This window comes from Nansenia antarctica (genome assembly GCF_963989245.1).
Source record: "Nansenia antarctica genome assembly, chromosome: 9".
NCBI classification, from domain to species: domain Eukaryota; kingdom Metazoa; phylum Chordata; class Actinopteri; order Argentiniformes; family Microstomatidae; genus Nansenia; species Nansenia antarctica.
The window spans coordinates 33,732,331-33,749,830 of NC_137679.1; the positions used below are offsets into that span (position 1 = coordinate 33,732,331).

General features: G+C 46.7%; 1 protein-coding gene across 1 annotated transcript in view; it reads left to right on the top strand.

Moving 5' to 3' along the window:
* Positions 1-4,028: 4,028 nt before the first annotated feature.
* Positions 4,029-17,500, top strand: part of lrrk1 (leucine-rich repeat kinase 1) — a 40,781-nt gene continuing 27,309 nt past the window's right edge. The window contains exons 1-13 of the mRNA XM_080539011.1: positions 4,029-4,112; positions 7,910-8,081; positions 8,298-8,477; positions 9,209-9,345; positions 9,768-9,994; positions 10,552-10,679; positions 10,941-11,104; positions 11,488-11,625; positions 13,307-13,419; positions 13,800-13,870; positions 14,179-14,308; positions 16,322-16,434; positions 16,719-16,933. Of these exons, the coding sequence (XP_080395137.1) occupies positions 4,077-4,112; positions 7,910-8,081; positions 8,298-8,477; positions 9,209-9,345; positions 9,768-9,994; positions 10,552-10,679; positions 10,941-11,104; positions 11,488-11,625; positions 13,307-13,419; positions 13,800-13,870; positions 14,179-14,308; positions 16,322-16,434; positions 16,719-16,933 (1,824 nt within the window). The 5' untranslated portion in view covers positions 4,029-4,076. The remainder of the gene's footprint in view (positions 4,113-7,909; positions 8,082-8,297; positions 8,478-9,208; positions 9,346-9,767; positions 9,995-10,551; positions 10,680-10,940; positions 11,105-11,487; positions 11,626-13,306; positions 13,420-13,799; positions 13,871-14,178; positions 14,309-16,321; positions 16,435-16,718; positions 16,934-17,500) is intronic.

The following is a 17,500-nucleotide window of genomic DNA, read 5'->3' on the forward strand; positions in this document are numbered from 1 at the left end:
AAACAAATTATATATATACACACACACACACACACACACACACACACACACACACACTCAGGAGGGACAGTTAAGGTGTAGCCTGAAGAGATGAGTCAGGGTCTCATACTGGTAGTGACTCTGCACTCCTGAGAGCAGTGTCCACACTGAGCTTCACTGTTAACCACTAATCATTGATCAATTGATTAATCAACCCTTAACTCTCCTTGATACAATACACTGCTCCTGCTTTTGTAGGTTGTTAAACAGTTGTGGTCCCCTGTGGCTCAGTTGGTAGAGCATGGCGCTAATAACGCTTAGGTTGTGGGATCTATTTCCGCCGATATCATGTATACTGAAAAATGGATGCACTCACTGCAATGTAAGTCGCTTTGGATAAAAGCGTCAGCTAAATGGCATATACATGATAACCGGTGATCAATGGCTGCATGGGGTCGCGTAACATAGACCTATACTCCTATAGGTACTGCATGGACATATGATCGGTCAGTGTGCCAGCTTCAGTGTAGATGGGAAATCTCATTATGTCCCATAATACTTTGCACAGTATGACAGTAATCCTCTGAGGATGGATTGGCTCTTCTCTGTAACAGGAGCCTCTTTCCTTTCATCATCGCCCTCCAATGAGAAGAAGATCAAGGGGTGCGTCCCAAAAGTCTAAGGTGGCTTCTTCTACTTGCCTCCTCTCCTTCATTTGGACTGATTGAGAGAAGTGGACAGTACAGGCCAGGGACAGGTTATTATTGTCTGGTAGGTGTTCACCCTGTTGTTTTCAGTGGACACCAGGGGAGGTTGGTGGAGGTAGAAATCGGAGGACGGGCTCATTGTTAAGGAATGGAATAAGGTACACACGTTTGATACCGTTCCGTATTCCATTTCATGCATTACAATGAGCCCGTCCTCCGATTTCTACCTCCGTCAGCCTCCCCTGGTGCACATGAAGAAGAGCAGGCAAGGAGAGGACGCGACTTTAGACTACTGAGACGCACCCCTGGTATTGATTCATTGCTAAGATCAGTACTATCCTAAATCTTTGCTTTCTATTCAGAGCTGTTTATGATATGATCTATTGAGCTTCTGTATTCAGTAGTCTACAAAGCCCGCCCGCAGGAAGTAGATCAGCGAACTATCATCTCTCAACGCCTCCGCCTCATTTTATAGTAATATAAAACACTGCAGGCAGTTGTTATGGCTGTTGCTTTATGCTTATCGTACAATCATATTTATATGTTTTTGACGAGACAATTCCAAAGACTGTTATGAATGTTATTGTCTCAGCAGCCAAACTGCCACTTTGAACGGCGGTAGTTGACAGTACACAGAGCGGTCATACAGCAGGAGGACCTCTGAGAATGGATTTGAAAGCTCCACTGCTGTGCACACTGTCCATATTGCTGTGCATACTGTCCGTGACGTGTGGTGTGGTACGGGCAGGGTTAAACCAGCCCAATAAACCCGTCATCTGTTACCAGACATAGGAGGGGGAGTGTACTTCCCCTTAAATCTGTCCATCACACGGAACAGAGATAAGAGGTACTCTTCTTGTTGTTGTGAGGCTGTCTATGGTGCTCTGCCTTGCCCTTGAAGGTCCCCCCCCACTCCTCTGGCCCTGCAGTAGGAGGGCAGTATTGACGTGGGCCAGAGTGCCGCGGATGGGGGTGGGGTGGGGGTGGAGGGCTGCTGCTGGTCTAATGGTTACAGTCCCTCAGGCTTTCTCATATAGCCTTTATAGCCCAGTCAGACTTTCACTGTCTTAATTATTCATAACAGGCCCTGACCCAGCGCTGCACAGACACAGAGACACAGCTCTGAGTGAAAGCACACACAAACACACACACACACACACACACACACAAACACATATACATACACACACACACACACACACACACACACACAGACACAGAGAATGAATATCGTTGACGTAATATTCCTTAGCTCAGAGCCAAATGGAAATCCTTTCAGTGAATGAAACTGAATGAAATGACAGGAACAGACAAAAATGCTGCTTTTTTGTAGTTCTAAAAGAATGTACGCCGGAAAAGATCAAACAAACTGTAGTTTAGTGCGTGGTTCTGTTAGAAGTGACAGATTCTGTCAACATCTCAAGAATAGGAAAAAAAAGAAAAGAAGGGATTGAATGACTTTCTCCCAGAGGAGAGCGAGGCGGTGTAGAAGAAAGGAACAGGAGGAAAGGGGGTAAGTCACAGAGTAACGACCCATTACCCTCCGGCTGCCCTGCCCTGACGTCATAGGGGCGGTTGTGGCTCAGGAGGTAGAGCTGGTGGCTAATGGTCGCAAGGTTGGCAGATCGGCTGACCACATGTCGAGGTGTCCTTGGGCAAGACACTGAACCCCAAATTGCTCCCAATGAGCGGGCCGGCGCCTTGCATGGTAGCTTGCCACCATTGGTGTGTGAATGGGTGAACGAGAGGCCATTGTAAAGCGCTTTGGAATAAGGCGCTATATAAGTCAGTCCGTTTACGTCATCCCCCTTGGACGTGGGTAACAACAGTTCCAGGCCTAATCCTCTACGTCAGGTAACGTTACTGACCCAGGGATCTGTCTCTGACACAGTCACAGTGATCTGTCATCTTTTGGATAGCTATAGTGTCTTTATATCTTCATTTCTGTTGAAAGGTACTAGGTTGACAGGACTGAGGAGGGGAGTTATTGGTAGCCGCTCAATATGGAGAAGGCGGTGCTTCCTGTACCCATGAGCTGCATACTGTCTGTTTTACAGTATTGATACTGTATCTGTCAACCCACTGGTATCATCTGGTGTGAATAACATCCTGTGTGTGGCAGAACTGGTTGTTGGCTCAGCATTACTGTAACAGATTGTTTCCATGATATCAAAATGCACTGTTAATATTTATGTCCTTTAGAATCGTACATGTATGTGGACATAAATAAAGCATTTAAAGTGTGTGTGTGTGTGTGTGTGTGTGTGTGTGTGCTCGTGCGTGCGTGCGTGTGTGCATACATGTGTGCGTGTGACATACATCGTGTGCATACATCGTAGCAGCTAAATCAACATCTTCTGTGTGCGTGCGTGCGTGTGTGTGTGTGCGTGTGTGCGTGCGTGCGTGCGTGTGTGCATGTTCTACGTTCCAGGCACCAGAGAGGTTACACCACCAGACACCAGTGGCCAGTCCTTATTTCACCTCCCATACTTCCTTCCTGCGGCTCTCACCCTGATGCCTCCGAGCCACCGTAGTCTGCTGGCGTCCCCACAGTGTGAATTCATTCTTTAGCAGGATGACCTATTTGTGCCGCTCCACCGGGGCTCTGCTCTGCCCACGCCTGCCCCAGTGTTCCTGTGGTGCTGAAGCGCCTGTCTTCATCCATTGATGTCGTATATCAAACAAGACACAGCTCACTAGTACTGCCTAAGGGATCTCCTATGAGAGACGGGCTTGTTTCAAGTTTATTGTTACGTCACATTACACACGTGTAAGAGAGTCGAATTCTTCGGCTTCGATTCCTGACATTGCAACACGAGACAATAAGGCAATAGGAAATATTTGACAGCTCAAATTGTCAAAATTGTCGCGGTGAAGCCAGGAAATGCTGTTTATGGGTGACGCTATGATAGTGTTCATAGTGACATCTGATTGGTGGCACTGACGCAGGCACAGTCGTTTGTGTGTTTTTCTGACCTGCGCTGGCTTTACTTTGTCACAGACGCATGTGTCTTGGATGTGCGTGGATGCTTGTGATGTGCCTTCATTCCGGCAGAAAAAAAAATAAAAAAATGTGTGTCGTGTTGTGGGCAATGAAAAGACTGCTCCTCCCTCTCTACTCCGTCACATATTTACACTTCACTCTTCCTTCTCCTCTTCCTCTACTCTCCCCTCTCATCTCCTCATCCTCTACTCTCTCCTCATCCTCTCCTCTCGTCCTGTTTCTCAGGCTCCGTGGAGGACATGGGAGCCAAGCCGTCCGTATTGGGGGGCAGTGCTGCGGGCTCCGGGGCAACGCTGGGACCCTCTCCCACCCTGGAGAACATCCAGGCCGCCTACAGAGACGGGGAGAGGGACGCGGCCAGGGAACTGATCCAGCAAGCCTGCTGTATGGACTGCAGCGCAGGGGGAACCCGAGTGGAGGGGGTGAGTGGACCAGAGAAACATGTTGTTCATTTTCTTTTTAATAATAATAATGATAATAATAATAATAATAATACATTAGACTTATATAGCGCTTTTCTAGACACTCAAAGACGCTTTACAAACTGAAAAGATTGAGTAGTAATAATAAAAAGACACCAAAAATAAATAAAATAAAGTATAGGGGCCGAATTAAGGTAGTGCTGGGGACACATGGGAAGGGGAGGGGGAAGGGGAGGGGGAAGGGGAGGGGGAGGGGGAAGGGGAGGGGGAGAGGGTTAACTGGTGAAGGCGAGCTTGAAGAGGTGGGTTTTGAGGGCCTGTTTAAATGTTGGGAGGGTGTTGGCCTGTTTGATGTAGTTGGTAATCGTCCAATGACATCACCACTCGTTGAGGTATGGCAAATGGGTAACGTGGAGTGGAGGCTGGTAGAGGTAGTGTTTGCTGGTGGAGGTCACGTTTCATACCGTTCCTTATTCCGTTCCATGCATTACTATGCATGGTCCTTCCATTTTTTGGGTTTAGTTTAGTTTAATAGTGTTTTCAGGGCATTTCTGCTTTATTGGGATAGAGACAGTAGAGATTTACAGGAAGGATGGGTGAGAGAGAGGAGGGATGACAGAACCAGGGACCCTGCGGTTACGTGGCAATGTGGCGTGCACCTTAGTGAGCTACACCACCCAGGCACCCCAGGGTCCATTTCTACCTCCTCCAAGATATACTCAAGCGCCATGCTCCTAACTCAAACCTGCTCCTCAGTACATACATCTGAAAGACACTTTCCTATTTTATGACACTGTGTCATTTTATGACTTCATTTTAAGGTGTGTCTGTTTTGCTTGGTGCTGTCATATAGTTTTGTTGGTGAATGTTTGCCAGTTTATGATTCAGTCGCTGATGTTTATTTTGCAGATGGCTTTATAGTGTATGAATGCTTGATGTTCTAGTGGTGTTGATGTGTGTGTGGGTGCATGCGTGCGTGTATTGTTGCTGGAGTGTGTGTGTGTGTGTGTGTGTGTGTGTGTGTGTGTGTGTGTGTGTGTGCATACGATGCCATGGTTGTTGGTGTGTGTGTGTGTGTGTGTGTGTGTGTGTGTGTGTGTGAGTGTACTGTATGTATGTGTGTGTGTGTGTGCGTGCATGTGCGAGATGCCATGGTTGTTGATGTTTGTGGCAGGAGCGTGTGTGTGCTTGCGATGCCAGAGTTGTTGACGTTGAGAGGAGTGAGGGTGGGTCTGACACGCTTGTTGTCTTGGAGTGTGTGGCTCTCAGGCGCCACGGGAGAACTGGCCTAGTTCTTCCTTGGCTCTGGTTAGCATGTTAGGAGGATGAACGGAGGGAGGGAGGGAAGGAGGGAGGGAGGGAGGGAGGGAGAGAGAGCTTTCTACTGTAGGCTTTTTGGCACTGTGGTGTAGACAGCACAACAAGGCAGAATGTGTCTGCATGCACATCTGCATACAGTATGTGCATGTTGGAGGTGCATGGTTAATGTGCAGCCACCCACCACTGCAACCAAAACCACCTCTCCTCTCCTTGGGAGTCGGGACTGCTGAGTGTTCCACCACACCACTCTGAGTGAGAACACACACACACACACACACACACACACACACACACACACACACACACACACACACACACACACACACACACACACACACACACACACACTCACACACGCACACACACACTGATGGTTGATGGGTGTCATCCAGGGTCTGATATGGAGAGCACTGCACTCCACTGTACTGTAGTACAGAGCTTAACGCTGCCTACACACCAGCCCAACACTGGTCTGCACACACAGGGCCCCGCAGCACAGAAAAGCAGCTTTAGTCTTAATCTGAGATTGTGATCATTTGTATTTAAACTTTACCCCACATGTGCAACATTTGTGCAACTTTACCCCACATGTGCAACATTTTTACGTTACAACTTGAACCCTATGGAGATCAATAAAGTATCTATCTCTATCTATCTGTCTGTCTGTCTGTCTGTCTATCTATCTATCTATCACTAAGGAGTGCTATAGGAGATATTTTCTGCCTGCTGCAATAATACTGTACAACTCCTCTGACTGGCTTGATCTGGGTGATCAGAGTTAGGCTGGAGGATGCTAAATCTTACCCACTGTATATAAGTCTATAGTCTATGTCTATTGGTGTATCTTTATTTTGTATTTTTAACTTGTTTTCATTATTTTTATTTTATTTTATTTTATTATTCAATTGTCCCTTTATTTTGTTGTTGTTTTTTCGCCTGAATTTCCCCCCCGGGGATCAATAAAGTACCTACAGTATCTGTCTGTCTATCTGTCTAAAGATGTCCTTCAGTGTGGCAGCAGGCTGCTCAGAGTTCCACAAGCCTCAGTATCAGGGGTAGATAGAGAGTACAAAGGGCGGTAAACCCATCTGATAGTTCCTGCTCTGCGAGCACATAGAGGTGGATGACTCAGAGGAAGGAAGCTTTTGCCTTTCTCACAGCCACTTTACTACTTGAACTATCTATTTTATTACTAGCTGTACTGCTAATTGTATCCTGTCTTATATTTCACTCATGTCCTGTACTATTGTCCCTTTTTTATCTTGAATTATGCCTATTGTCTTGTGCTGCAATGTCAGGCACCAAAGTCTAAGAATTTTACTCTCTTACACTTGTGTAATGTGATGCAACAATAAAACGTGAAACTTGAATCAAAATAGATAGTAGATGTAGTGTTGGAAGGACTGCACTAGAGGCGCTTCTCTCTCTCTCTCTCTCTCTCTCTCTCTCTCTCTCTCTCTGTCTCTCTCTCTCTCTCTCTCTCTCTCTCTCTCTCTCTCTCTCGCTCTCTCTCTCTCTCTCCTCCGTACTATAGTGTACTTTGTGTGAGAGGTTAAAATGAGCTTCCTCTGTTTTAGTCCATCATTCTCTTGACACTTGGCCAAAAGCATGCATTGTTACTGAGGACTGGTAAATCAGATTGCAAAGAGATAACGATGAATACTTGGTTCTGCTTGGTAAATCTGCACCATTGTGAGACAGATTTAAAAAAGAGAAGTAGCCTTTTACATCTGTGCTCGTACCCTAAAATAACCCAACTCTTCAGTCATTTAGGCTTCCTCTTCAACTGTGAAAACGTGTACCAATACTCACTAGTCATTATGACCAAATTGATTCTACACTCATCAAGCACTCCTAAATGCGCTCAAGTAGTGATACTGCCACCTAGTGCCGACTATCAGGTCACAAACATATTAAATTTTTGTGTTAGTAATTTTACTCTTTATGAAAAAGTGAAGTACATTGAACACACTGTGCAGTTCATTTCCATGAATGTGCTTGGTAATGGGCCAGGAGAGTAGCATGTTGTAAGCTCATAGTGTTTTATGAAGTGTGGACAGGACAGGGGGAGTATGGTCATTGGGCTATGTGGGATAAATACACATCAGATGTATAGATCCAGTTGTAACTCAAGCTCCTCTCCCTGTATGCTATGTGGGAGTGAGCTACAGAGATGGAAACAGGCAGTGTACTGTTAAGCAGCAAATTAACTTTCCAACACAAATGTCCCAGCGGGGACAATAAAGTATACAGTATACACCTAGTATGAAGTGCATTCAGTTCTGTAATTTAAACTCATTGTGTGTTTGTGTGTGTGTGTGTGTGTGTGTGTGTGTGTATGTGTGTATGTGTGTATGGGTGTATGTGTGTGTCTGTGTCTGTGTCTGTGTCTGTGTCTGTGTCTGTGTCTGTCTGTCTGTCTGTGTCTGTCTGTCTGTGTCTGTGTCTGTGTCTGTGTGTGTGTGTTCCTCCTGTAGCTGCGTCTCCTGTGTGTGGCCACCCAGCATGGTGACGTGGAGTCTGTACGTTACCTCCTCCGTGAGGCCCATGTGCCTCTGCCCCTGGCCCCCTCCGAGGACAACCCTGCCCTCCTGGCTGCCAACCACGGCCATGCCAGCCTGGTCAAAGAGCTGCTGGACTCAGTACCAGGTAATCACGGGTCACATTTAGACTCAGTACCAGGTAATCACGGGTCACATTTAGAGTCAGTACCAGGTAATCACGGGTCACATTTAGACTCAGTACCAGGTAATCATACCGATTACCCAACCTCTGGTCTCTCTCCCTAATACCATCTCATACTGGTCTCTCTCTCTCTCTCTCTCTCTCTCTCTCTCCGACTCTCTCTCTCTCCTTCTCTCTCAGCTCCGTGTGTCAGGAGAGATCTGTTGAACTGGATGTTGGCCGCGGCGTGTCAGCGCGGTCATCTGGACGTCGTTAGAATGTTGGTCCAGGGTTACCATGCCGACACGGAGGACTGTGCCATCCACAGCGATGAGTTTGCCGTCATCACGGGCCTGCCCCTTTATGCTGCTGCACGAGCAGGTAGACTAAGATACACACACACACACACACACACACACAGGTACACACACACACACACCCACACCCACACATACACACACACCTGACATAACCCCCACACTTTCATCCTCCCCACAGACTATCGTTATGTCGTTTACAGACATGCACATCTTTCTATTTATTTAGTTTACCCTCAATTTCACATCTTCAATTCAGTTCAATTCAACTTTATTCGCCATGTGCAGTGCACTAGGACCATGAGTGACTTGGTATTCTACCATGCTATGGCTTTGGGGAAGAAACTGTTCAAGTGGCGTGATGATTTTGACCTGGTGGCCCTGTACCCTGTACCCTGTGTTCTGTGTGTCCATTTGATTTCTACATGAGTTCCTTTCACTCATTTGTGCACTTTTAGACCCTCTTCGTGATGGTGTCCATAGCTTTTATCTTTAATAAAAAGAGAACAGTTTCAGGTGTTGTGAAGGATCTGCTGATGGATGGCATAGTGATCTGTTTCCTCCTGCTGCTGTTTTGGTTCTCGAATTCCACCACCAATCTCAATAATTTCCTCTTTCTAAGCAGAGTACTTCCTGTTAGCGGCGATTTTTCATTTGGCTGTTGACAGATTCTTCCTCTCATAGGGAAAGAGGAGGAGGTCTGTGTCTGTATATGAGCCAGCAGCTTATGTTACGCTGTTCTAAAATAAGTGTGTGTGTGTGTGTGTGTGTGTGTGTTCATGCGTCCTCTGGTAGGTAATGAGGAGATAGCTTGCTTCCTACTACAACATGGTGCAGGTTTCTCCTCCTACACACTGATGGACCACCCGGTCTTCAGCAGACAGCTGCTCAGACAGAGACTACTGGAGGCCTCTGACACAGAGGGAGATGAGGTGCGCGCGTGTGTGTGTGTGTGTGTGTGTGTGTGTGTGTGTGTGTGTGTGTGTGCGCATGTGTTTTCCTTCTATCACTGAGACTGCCAAAGGCCCCGGGCCTGAGCTAGATTACTCTTCCTGCTACGACTGGTGGATTGATGATTCACTTGCTTAGTCAAATGTATTGATTGTAAGTCGCTTTGGAATAAGGCGTCTGCTAAATGCCAAAAATGTAAATGTAAATGTAAATGTGTGTGTGTATGTGCGTGCGAGCATGTGTGTATGTGCTTGTGTTCGTGCGCATGCGAGTGTGCGTGTACATACAACGGGGGAAACAAGTATTCAACACATCAATCATTTCTTTAATTCAACATATTTCCGTTGCAGCTCTTCACTTGGAACGTCATACGCTGTAGATAATGTTCTGTCTCTCTTCTTAGGCCCTGAGTGTGTGTTGGTCGGGTCTGAAGCTGCCCTGGTTGGAGCTGGACTGGTTCATGGACCTGTCGTGTCGTATCACCCAGCTGGACCTGTCCTCCAACAGCCTGGTCGCGCTGCCCTCCGTGGTCCCCTGGGGCCTTATCCAGCTACGCACCCTGAACCTGTCCAACAACCAGCTCAGAGAGCTGCCCACCGCACTCAGCTCCCAGGAGATCATCTGCTCCAGGTACACACACACACACACACACGTCCATGCACTCACACGCTCGTACACACCAACACACACACACACACACACACACACACACACACACACACACACACATGTGCATGCACTCACATGCTCGTACACACACACACCAACACACACACACACACACACACACACACACACACACACACACACACACACACACACACACACACGTCCATGCACTCACACGCTCGTACACACCAACACACACACACACACACACACACACACACTCACACACACACACACACACACACACACACACACACACACACACACACACATGTGCATGCACTCACATGCTCGTACACACACACACCAACACACACACACACACACACACACACACACACACACACACACACAAGCACTCATACTCACACTGTGCAGGTAGCTGCTGTATAAACACATTCACACGTGTGGTATGAAGTTTACAGCTGTACCCATCTCTCTCTGTCTCTCTCTCTCTCTCTCTCTCTCTCTCTCTCTCTCTCTCTCTCTCTCTCTCTCTCTCTATCCCTCCCTTTCAGGCTACACCAGGTGAATCTCTCCCAGAACGAGTTGACCAGCCTTCCATCTGGACTGCTCCATCTCACCCGTGTCCAGAGGCTGTCTGCCACCAAGAACAGACTCACCTCCCTGTTTGACATCCCAGATGGTACGCTCTGCCACAATCACTGGGCATGAAATAAAAATCTGTTCTACATGGAAATGTTTTCATAATTTGAAATGTATACTTTGGCTTTGTTAAATGCTCCTGTCCTCTCCTCTCCTGTTTTCTCCTCCCCTCTCCTCCCCACTCATCTCCTCTCCTCTCCCCTCCTCTCCTCTCCTGTCCTCTCCTCTGCTCTCCTCTCCTCTCCTCTCCTCTCCTCTCCTCTCCTCTCCTCTCCTCTCCTCTCCTCTCTCTGTCTCTCAGGTACTAACTGGATTGGTCTGCGTAAACTTGAGGAGTTGGATGTGTCTGATAACAGTCTGACCAGCCTGCCCTCGGCCGTCCTGCGCTGTTTTAAATCCCTCTGCTCCCTCAGCGTCTGCAGGAACAAGCTCACCACCTTCCCAGACCCCTGGGCCTGCCCCCTGGTAAGAAAAACATATGATGGCACAGTTTTGTTTTAGCCCCTAGCTCCTAGCTCCTACCCCTAGCCCCTAGTTCCTACCGCTAGCCCCTACCCTAGCTCTTAGCTCCTACCCCCTAGCCCCTACCTTAGCTCTTAGCTCCTACTCCCTACCCCCTACCCTAGCTCCAATCCCCTAGCTGCTACCCCCAGCCCTTAGCATTTAGCCCCTAGCCCCTTTCCCATAGCCCCTACCCCTAGCCCCTACCCCTAACCCCTAGCTCCTACCCTAGCCCCCACCCCTTTATTCCTCACAGATGTAACATGACTAGATAGGTGAAATCCATGAAGCTGAAACGGCACTCAGACTTTTTCTGAGCTAATGTAAGTCATTTATTCCCTCTGTAGAAGTACTGTCGAGCCTCATCCAACGCGATGGAGAGTCTTCCCAACACCATCTCCATCTTCTGGAGGACTCACCTGCAGGAGGTGGACTTCGCTGACAACAGCCTAAAGGAGCTGCCCTCCTATATATTTGAGCTGGAGGTAATGATGGTGTTGGGGGTGGGTTCTCTTATTCTAGGGGATTTACAGGGGCGGCTGTGGCGCAGGAGGTAGAGTCGCTGTCTAATGATCACAAGGTTGGCAGATCAGTGGTTCGAGCCCCAGCTGGCCACATGTCGAAGTGTCCTTGGGCAAGACACTGAACCCCAAAATTGCTCCCAGTGCGCGGGCCAGCGCCTTGCATTGCAACTTGCCGCCATTGGTGTGTGAATGTGTGTGTGAATGGGTGAATGAGAGGCCGTTGTAAAGCGCTTTGGAGCAGCTTTGGAGCAGCAAAAAAGGCGCTATATAAGTGCAGTCCATTTACCATTTACAGTAGTGTTCTACAGTGGGCCATGACTGATTCATAGGTTGAATAACTTTAAGTAGGGCTCGCACACTCAAATGCGCCACCACCCAACTTAATTTTATACAGACTTATTTCGGCTCTGCAACCCACTTAAGGATGTGCACTATGATACTATACTGCTATTTCATAGGTTGTGGCTTAAAGACCTACGCCAGGCAGTTTTGCTTCCTTTTTCTTGAAAAAACATACTCCAAAAAGGAAGAGTGGCAGTTATAATGTTTGTGTGTGCTACAGTACTGTCAGATGTTGATGAACAAAACTAATTACACGGAGATCGGATTTCTGTCAGGAGAGTATAAAAAGAAGAAAAAAAGATAGAGGGACGACAACACCAACACTAAATTAGTTAAAGCTGCCTTCTTTCTCCTGCCTTCTCCTCCTTAGTCATTCACAGTAACGCCAGATAGAGCTAGCAGCAATTCTCAATAAAATGCATTGAAAGATTGCTCTCAGTTCAGAGGGTTATATTTGACTCAATATATATATATATTTTACAAACAGGCTAGCCACGTCACACTTCATAGCTCTATCGCTATATGAAATGTCATACTTTACAGTATCTGGGAAATAGTTTTAGGAGGGCTAAGAAAATAGAATGGACCACCAAAAGTACACATACTTTACTTCTAAATGGCTATTTTCACACTTGAATCACTGTGCAATAACATTGTGCAGCCCCGTATTGCCATATATCAGCTAAACATGTCCAAATGTCTAATATGAGCCTTGAGTCTGGTTTCTGCACTAAAGGTCTGGGGCAGGCACATCAGTTTGTTCCCGAACCACTGGCTTACAGGAAGACAATACCAACCCAACTGTAATTTAACTGTAATCCCCCCTTTCACCTCAAGATGGCAGTGGTGCAGTAGTCTTGAGAGTTACTGCAGTAATACTTCCAGTGACCTCTTCCTACAGTGTTTAATTTGTGTGCACCAGTAATGGTATGCTTTTAAGATTTAAATATATGAGAGGTTGTTTGAAAAACAATAATAAAGTATGATAACAGAGGTTAGGTATTTGTTTATTTTGGAGTCATAATACCAGGGAGAACGTAGGAATTTTCAATTAACCTCAGGAATGCTATGCACTTAATAATGCGATTTTTTTTGAATGTTTATTAAGGAATAACTGAGATTGAGGATTTCATGGCATCCAGGGTCTTTCACAGGTCTTTTCAGGGTCTGCTCTCTCTCTCTCTCTCTCTCTCTCTCTCTCTCTCTCTCTCTCTCTCTCTCTCTCTCTCTCTCTCTCTCTCTCTCTCTCTCTCTCTCTCTCTCTCTCTCTCTCTCTCTCTCTCTCTCTCTCTTCTATCAGGCTCTGGTGTCCCTACGACTGTGTGGGAATCAGATCACCACTCTCCCTGCACCCAACAAGTGGAACTGCTCTCAGCTCAGGTCTCTGGACCTCTCTAGGAACCAGCTGGGCAAGTAGGTCACATACATGATAGCTCTCACGGCCGCTCTACCACTTAACCACTCTCCACTGCAACCACTTAGTCCAAGAGACACACACGCTCACACACGCTCACACACACACACACACACACACACACACACACACACACACACACACACACACACACTCACACACACACACACACACACACACACACACACACACACACACACACACACACACACACACATACACACACCATGCTGCCTCTTTTGAGGTGCTGGAATGAAAGCCCCATGATTCATACATTACTATACACAATATATCTCATCTTCACACAAACACGGCTCTTTAAAGATGATATTATCATTATTATTCATGGTGGATCTGACAGAGAATATATTTTTTCCAGAACTGAGGAGGTACCTAAAACCAGGAGGCTTGCCTTCCTGACAACATGGCAGCGTAGAGACCCAGACCCAGGTACTGGTTCTAGACTGCTGTCTAAATGGGTTCCCTACCCCTGCTGATGTGGGTTAGAAACCCTTTTAGACAAGGGGTCATGGTCATCTAGAGCACACAGATTCTAATTAACAACACCATACTGTACATGTGTTAGTGGTCATTGACCCTCTCTCTCACTCTCTGTGTGTGTGTGTGTGTGTGTGTGTGTGTGTGTGTGTGTGTGTGTGTGCGTGTGCGCACATGTGCATGTGCATGTGCTTGCGCGTGTGTGTGTGTGTGTGTGTGTGTGTGTGTGCGCATGTGTGTGTGGCTCCCCCCCTTGGCAGTGTGTCCCATTGAGTTTCCTGTAATTCTGCGGGATTCACTGGAAGTGCTTTTCTTGAACGACAACCAGCTGGAGTGTGTGCCCCAGTCAGTGTGTGGCCTGCGAAACCTCACTGAGCTTTATCTGTCAAAGTAAGTCCCCTTGGCCATGTCCTAACAGTCTCATCTCACCTCCTTTCCTTGGCCGTGTCCTAACAGTCTCATCTCACCTCCTTTCCTTGGCCGTGTCCTAACAGTCTCATCTCACCTCCTTTCCTTGTCACCTTCCTACCATCCTGCAAAACCTCACTGAGCTCTATCTCTCCTATCTCCTAGCTCTATCTCTATCTCTCTAAGTAAAACCCTAAAGACCCATCTCTTCAGGCTACACCTTAACTGTCCCTCCTAAGACCTCTTCCCCTTTATCCCCTCTACTCTAAATAAAATATATTTTAAAAAATGATTCTTTTAGCATTATGACTACCAAGCATAGATTACTTTTTCTTGCGATGACTGATGGATAGATGATTCACTTACTTAGACAAATGTATTTGTTTTAAGTCGGACGCCTTTGGATAAAGGCATTTGCTAAATGCCAATTATTATTATTATTATTATTTATTTATTTTTAAACCTGGGCTGTGTCTCGATAGCCTTAAATCGCCTCCTCTCCTCCTCCCCTAGCCTCTCTTCCTTTCCTCCTTAGGTTCCAATAGTTTCAGCAGTCTTCTTCTCCTTATCCCCTGGTCCCCTCTCCTTCCTGACCACTATCCTGGCAGGACATGAAAGCGAGCAACCTAACTGGTACTTTCACCTTTCACCTGGCAGGGTAATCAGGGAGCCCATTAGGAGTATTGAGACAGTGTGGTTGTGGTCAACAGCTGGTTGCTGCCTGCTAGTTTATGGATAGGTCACCTGGGTCAGGTCGCACTGAGCTGTTCTCACAGACATGGAGACTTTCACAGGAAGCACGTGGATCCTTCCAGCCTTACAAGCCTTATAAGAAGATATCTCTTCTTCTGCACACACCCCCTACAAATTCATCAGTAGCAACTTCATAAGCGGCAAGGTCCACACTTAGTAAGTAAGTACCGGTAAAGCTTTATTTATATAGCACCTTTCATACAAGAAATGCAGCCCAAAGTGCTTTACAACAGGAATAAAGTGAATATAAAAACATATATAAAAACATATACAAGCATAGAATGAATATAAAAGCAGGGGAAAACAGTAAAAAGAAAAGGTAAAGATAAAATCCAATAAAAAAATGAATTCTCATCAGCAGAATACATTACAGCTTCTTTCTTTTTTCTTTTTCTTTCAATTTCAATTCAGTAACATTTACCATGAACCTATGTTGCCCTACCCTATTACATGGTTGTCGTTGAGCATTGAAACACATACTTTCCAACAGAACTTCACAGAAAAGTCTAATTTCCCTAAACTATTACCGTATTTCCTCAAACACGTCGCTCTGTGATTATGTCCACACTTGATGTAGACGATGAGTATTTGGGGAACTATGGTAATAGTTGGGAACAACATGGAGTTGGGAAAATAATACAGGCAGTTATTATCTTATTTGCTGCAAGTTTATTAAAAAGTATGGATTTCAACAGTCCATGACAACCATGTCATAGCGCTGGACAATAAACAGGTTAACAGTAAGCTGTTACAGCACTGATATGGAGTGATTGTGGACTTCTGAAGTTGCTGCTGATGAATTTGTAGGGATTTGTAAGAAGAGATCTCTTCATTAGTCATCCACGTAATGCTAGGATCCTTACAGCTGTGGCTATGCCAGAGAGGGATAGACCGGCTTAAAGGAAGATCAACAGAAGATCATCAAGTTGACACTGAATGTTTTGACTTTCAGAGTTTGTTATTCTTATACAGAAGACATCATGAAAGTTCTGGCAAGGCTAATGGAGTCAGTTGGATCACTATTTTCCATGATGAAGCACTGGCTACATTAGCATAGCCATAGATGGTGTTTTTAACCACAGTATCACCCATTGAATTGCCCTGTGGCTTACTCATCCCTAACCCCCCCCCCCCCCCCTCTCTCCCCTCTGATCTGACAGCAGTAACTGTGCTATCTAGGCGTTAACTCATCCTTAACTTCCTCCTTAACGTCCTCCTCTCTCCCCTCTGATGTGTGAGCAGTAACTGTGCTATCCGGGAGCTTCCTGCAGAGCTGGGACAGCTGTCTAACCTGTGGCAGCTCGATATCGAAGACCTCAACATCACCAATGTCCCTCTGGAGGTCAGGAAGACAGGTACAGTACAGATGGCCCCATTGATGAGTGGAGGGTTTACACACACACACACACACACACACACACACACACACACACACACATACATGCACACACACAAACACACACACACTGAGATGTGCACAAAACCATATATTATATGGTTCCTAAGGCAACAGTGTTACCCACTAGTCTAGTTCAACCCCAGGCCCTTACACAAATCAATCTGTGTGTGTGTGCGTGTGCGCTTGTGCGTTTGCGTGTGTGTGTGTGCGTGCGTGCGTGTATGTGTGTGTGTGTCCCAGGTCCTGCGTCTGTGCTGGCCTTCCTCCGGGCTCACCTACGAAAGGCAGAAGCTTGTAAGCTCCTGAAGCTGCTTGTGATTGGTCCACCTCGCCAGGGAAAGACCGCCCTCCTGGAGGCGCTACAGACGGGGAAGACCTCCCCCTTCAGCCCCGCCGACCGCAGCATCAGCACCAACACCTGGGAGCTGGACAGACCCAACGGGGTTAAAACTGGCGTAAGAGCACACACACACACACACACACACGGGGCGGCTGTGGCGCAGGAGGTAGAACCGGCATCTAATAATCCCAAGGTTGGCACATCGGCGGTTCGAGCCCCGGCTGGCCACATGTTGAAGTGTCCTTGGGCAAGACACTGAACCCCAAATTGCTCCCAGTGAGCGGGCCGGCGCCTTGCATGGTAGCTTGCCGCCATTGGTGTGTGAATGGGTGAATGAGAGGCCGTTGTAAAGCGCTTTGGATGAAAGCGCTATATAAGTGCAGTCCATTTACACACACACACACACACACACACACACACACACACACTCAGATTAAATGCATCCACACACACACATACATACACACTCACACCATAGAACACACACGGTCAGTTTGGTTGGCCTGGTTACAAAAATATATTCAATCTTAAATCTATTGCGATTTCATTTCATTTCATTACTGTTGTTATATTTACCCTCGCTGCCAAAAACGAGGGTAAATATAAGCCTCATAGCGTCGATCTGGCGTGGCCCTCTGTGGTCTTCCCAGCAGAGACTGACTCTCTTTCCTGTCTGAGTCAC